This window comes from Loa loa, assembly GCF_000183805.2.
Source record: "Loa loa unplaced genomic scaffold supercont3.613, whole genome shotgun sequence".
NCBI classification, from domain to species: Eukaryota; Metazoa; Nematoda; class Chromadorea; order Rhabditida; family Onchocercidae; genus Loa; species Loa loa.
The window spans coordinates 1-3591 of record NW_018108793.1 but is presented as its reverse complement, the minus strand read 5'-3'; the positions used below and the strand labels follow the sequence as shown (position 1 = coordinate 3591).

The window sequence follows — 3591 nt, the reverse complement described above, 5'->3', positions numbered from 1 at the left end:
AAACTATCCATCAATACTATTTCATTTGAATTGAAGTTAGATGATATTTTGAAATAGAAAACGTCAAATTGATTTTCCTTTTTCAATTCAATATAATTCTTACAATTGTATCAACTTTACTGTCCCAATCCTTTATCGCATTATATATGCTTAATTTGAAACGTTCCACATTGTTGAATAATAGTGGTGATTCGAAACGATATAATCGGATATTAGGATTATTTGCTTCTGCGATATAACGTTTTGGATTATCAAAATATGGTTTAGATGCTGATAATTGAACTAATCTTTCCCAACGTGGCCTGTAACATTAAATTAATCAATTTTCATTTTCCGAATATGAAATACTAATCACTTTTTATTTTCCGGGCACAAAACATTAATCACTTTTTCTTTTCCGGATGTCAAATATTATGATTTTTGATTCTGTATCGTACACCGGAAGTATATATGTGTGTTATCTCTATTGAATATATTACTTTTATATTTCGATTCTAATTAATTTCAATTCCCTGAATGCTTTTACATTTTTTTTTTACATATTACATTTAAAAAAAAGGAAAACACATTTAATAGTTTGTAATTATTTAAATGTAGTTAATTATAATTTGAAAACAACAAATATAAGAATAATCCATACCATTGTGATCGGAAAATAAGTGTCATTAAAGCAAAAAGAACTGAAATTATCAAACCAATCATAACATCAAATGCAACAGTTGTCACAAATGCTACAAGCCAAATAAGCTGCAAATTATCCAATTAATTTTAATAGCTAATATATTATTGTTTCTTCTTTAAAATGAAAGAATGCTAATGGATATCAGATTACTTTTATCACTGATAAATAATTTATAAATGAATGTTAAGGTGCTAAATAAATTTATATCAGTGAATTTTTATCAAATTTCTCAATAAGTTCCCTAATAAATTTTCAATTTCTTTTAAAATTTGTTGAAAATTCACTGAAAGGCAACAAGAAAAAATCTTTACAAATTTTAATTAAAACATTTTTTTTCTCTTGAAAGGATCAAATTTACTACATTAATTAATTAATGAAACATACGAAATCGATTTTAGAAACAGGCCAAATTTTTGGTAATTCGGTAAATTTTTGAAACATCGAACGAAGTGACATCAGAATAATAACAGCCAATATACACTGCAGTATGTTGTAATTTCATTGTTTCCAATTTAAAATTCAAAAATTTTTTTTCATTGAATTTTTAATTTTCAAAGTTTTTAAACTGAACAAATATCCAACCATTGGTAATGCATTCAGTAACGGTCCAAGGACTAGAATAACCGCCAACAATAATAAACAGCTTGATACAGCAGAAAACTGAAAAGTTGATCATTTATACGATTCAAAAATAGCAATGTCCACTACACTGGTCAACGATGACTTTTCAAATATCGCATCCTTTCGAAGTAAAAATCTTTGACGTACCTAAATATGAGAATTAAAATACTCATTGAAAATTATAAAATCAGAAATTGATTGATTACATTTTAAAGTGGAAATACTGAAGTAAAAAAATGAAGTAATAATTTGGAAAGACATTGAAAAAACAACTGATAAAAACAACATGAAAAATCAAAAAAAAAAAGTGTTTGTTTAAAAATTACCAACAAATCTTCCATTCCACTCCAATTTTACAATTTAGTGACCAGTAAAATTAATGGTCAGTAAATTATAGGATACGACCTGTTTTATATTTCTATCTTACAATTTAGTGACCAGTAAAATTACTTTTATGATCTTTTTTTTGCTGATAAAACATATCAATACATACTATTTAGTTTTCAGGCAAACCTTTTTTTTTCAAACCTAAAACAAATTTTGTTTCATTTGATGATACCAAAACGAATGGATTAGCTATTGCTAATAAAGCAATAATTATGCTCAATAATTAATGCGACAAAAAAAAAAGGAAACTTCAAAAGGTTACATAACGCTAAAAATTAGGCCCTTTATTTTTATCCTTATTGAAGGCATATTTTTTTAGAGCCTGGACTAATTTATCACAACTAAAATGCTAACCTGAGTTCTTGTGCCAACTTCAACACTGACCATTGTCCGAGCAAGAGCTGTAGCTACCGGATAAATAGGGAAGAAACTACTGAGAACTGTTGTAAAACCTAATGCATATAGCTCCTGAATGAGCGAAAGTATAAAAAAAAAATTTAATTTAATTTTTTTGTAGTCAAATTTTTTTTAAATTTAACTTTTTATAATCAAAGATTGGTAAGAATTTAAATCAAACTTGAAAATTGAAGAAAATATGCGACAAATACATTAGCAGAAAGTTATAATTTATGAATTTTCAACAAGTAAAAATTTAGCCAAATTAAATTTTCAAATGAAAATTTTAAACATATCAAAATTTCTGACGATAATTTAACCTGTTTAGCGTCAAGATCATATTTCATTCGTTTAGCTAACATCTTAGCCATCGATATATGAATAGCAACAGTAACAGCAGCAATACCGATAGCATATGGGAAACAATCAGCGACAATATCAAAACGAGGTAATCTTGGTTTGGGTAACCTAATTATAGGAAATAATTAGTAATTAATTGATGAATTAAAATTCGAATGGTTCAAATATAAAAATGAAATGATAAACTCAATTGATAAGATAAAATTTTGACAGTTTAAATATACAAAATGGATATGATAAATTTAATTTATAAGTGAAATTTGAAGTAGTTTAAACGGACGGACAAAATATGACAAAGTTAATCAATTAATAAGGATAGTTCAAATGTAAAAATAAAATATGATAAACTATCGGATTCGATGAAAAATTAAAGAAATTAAATTAAATTAGAAAATTAAATCAAATAAAATTTAGTAATCTTCAATTAAAAATTTTTAACAATCAATGGTAATGAAATTATCAAGATAGAAAAATTTCAGGGAATTTTTATTATAAATGATTGAAGAAATAGCTTACGTGGTAGGAATTTTACCAACAATTGGTACACCATGATATGTGTGAAAGTTCATGAAATGTGAGATAACAATTGATATTATTATCTGTTAATATTCAAATTATTAATTACATCAATTTAATCATTTATCTTAATTAGCTTAATTTTCAAATGATTTACTTTAATAGTTTTTATCATAATATCTCGTAATAACATATTTCATAATGTTAATCAAATAAAATAGCTCTTTTTAATTAGTTTAAATGATTCCTTATGAAATTCTCATATCTTCAAATGCTGAATTTAATTTATTGAATAGAATGCTAACAGTAAATTTTGAAAAAAATTGTAGGTAATATTAAAATATTTTAATTAAATTCATTGAGAAATTAAATTTTTAATTGCTCATCCTTATCGATCAAATATTCATATCACATTTAATTATAATTATTCCTTCCCTTAATATCATGCTTTTAATCTTTAATTAATTTCTATCATTTATCATCATTTTGCCATCGTCATCAAATATTTCATTTAATGAAAAATAATAATAAAACATAATAATAATAATAATAATAATAATAATAATAATAATAATAATAATAATAATAATAATAATAATAATAATAATAATAATAATAATAATAATAAT

The 3591-nt window shown here is 24.0% G+C and overlaps 1 protein-coding gene across 1 annotated transcript; it reads right to left on the bottom strand.

The window, feature by feature from the left end:
- Positions 1-82: 82 nt before the first annotated feature.
- LOAG_13633 (hypothetical protein) lies at positions 83-3015 on the bottom strand (the record flags this gene model as incomplete). The annotated part of the gene is made up of 7 exons (XM_003149139.1): positions 83-302; positions 641-747; positions 1067-1162; positions 1265-1342; positions 2045-2158; positions 2407-2554; positions 2963-3015. 7 exons carry the CDS (start codon positions 3013-3015, stop codon positions 83-85), a joined length of 816 nt encoding a protein of 271 aa, XP_003149187.1.
- Between the last annotated feature and the right edge of the window lie 576 nt (positions 3016-3591).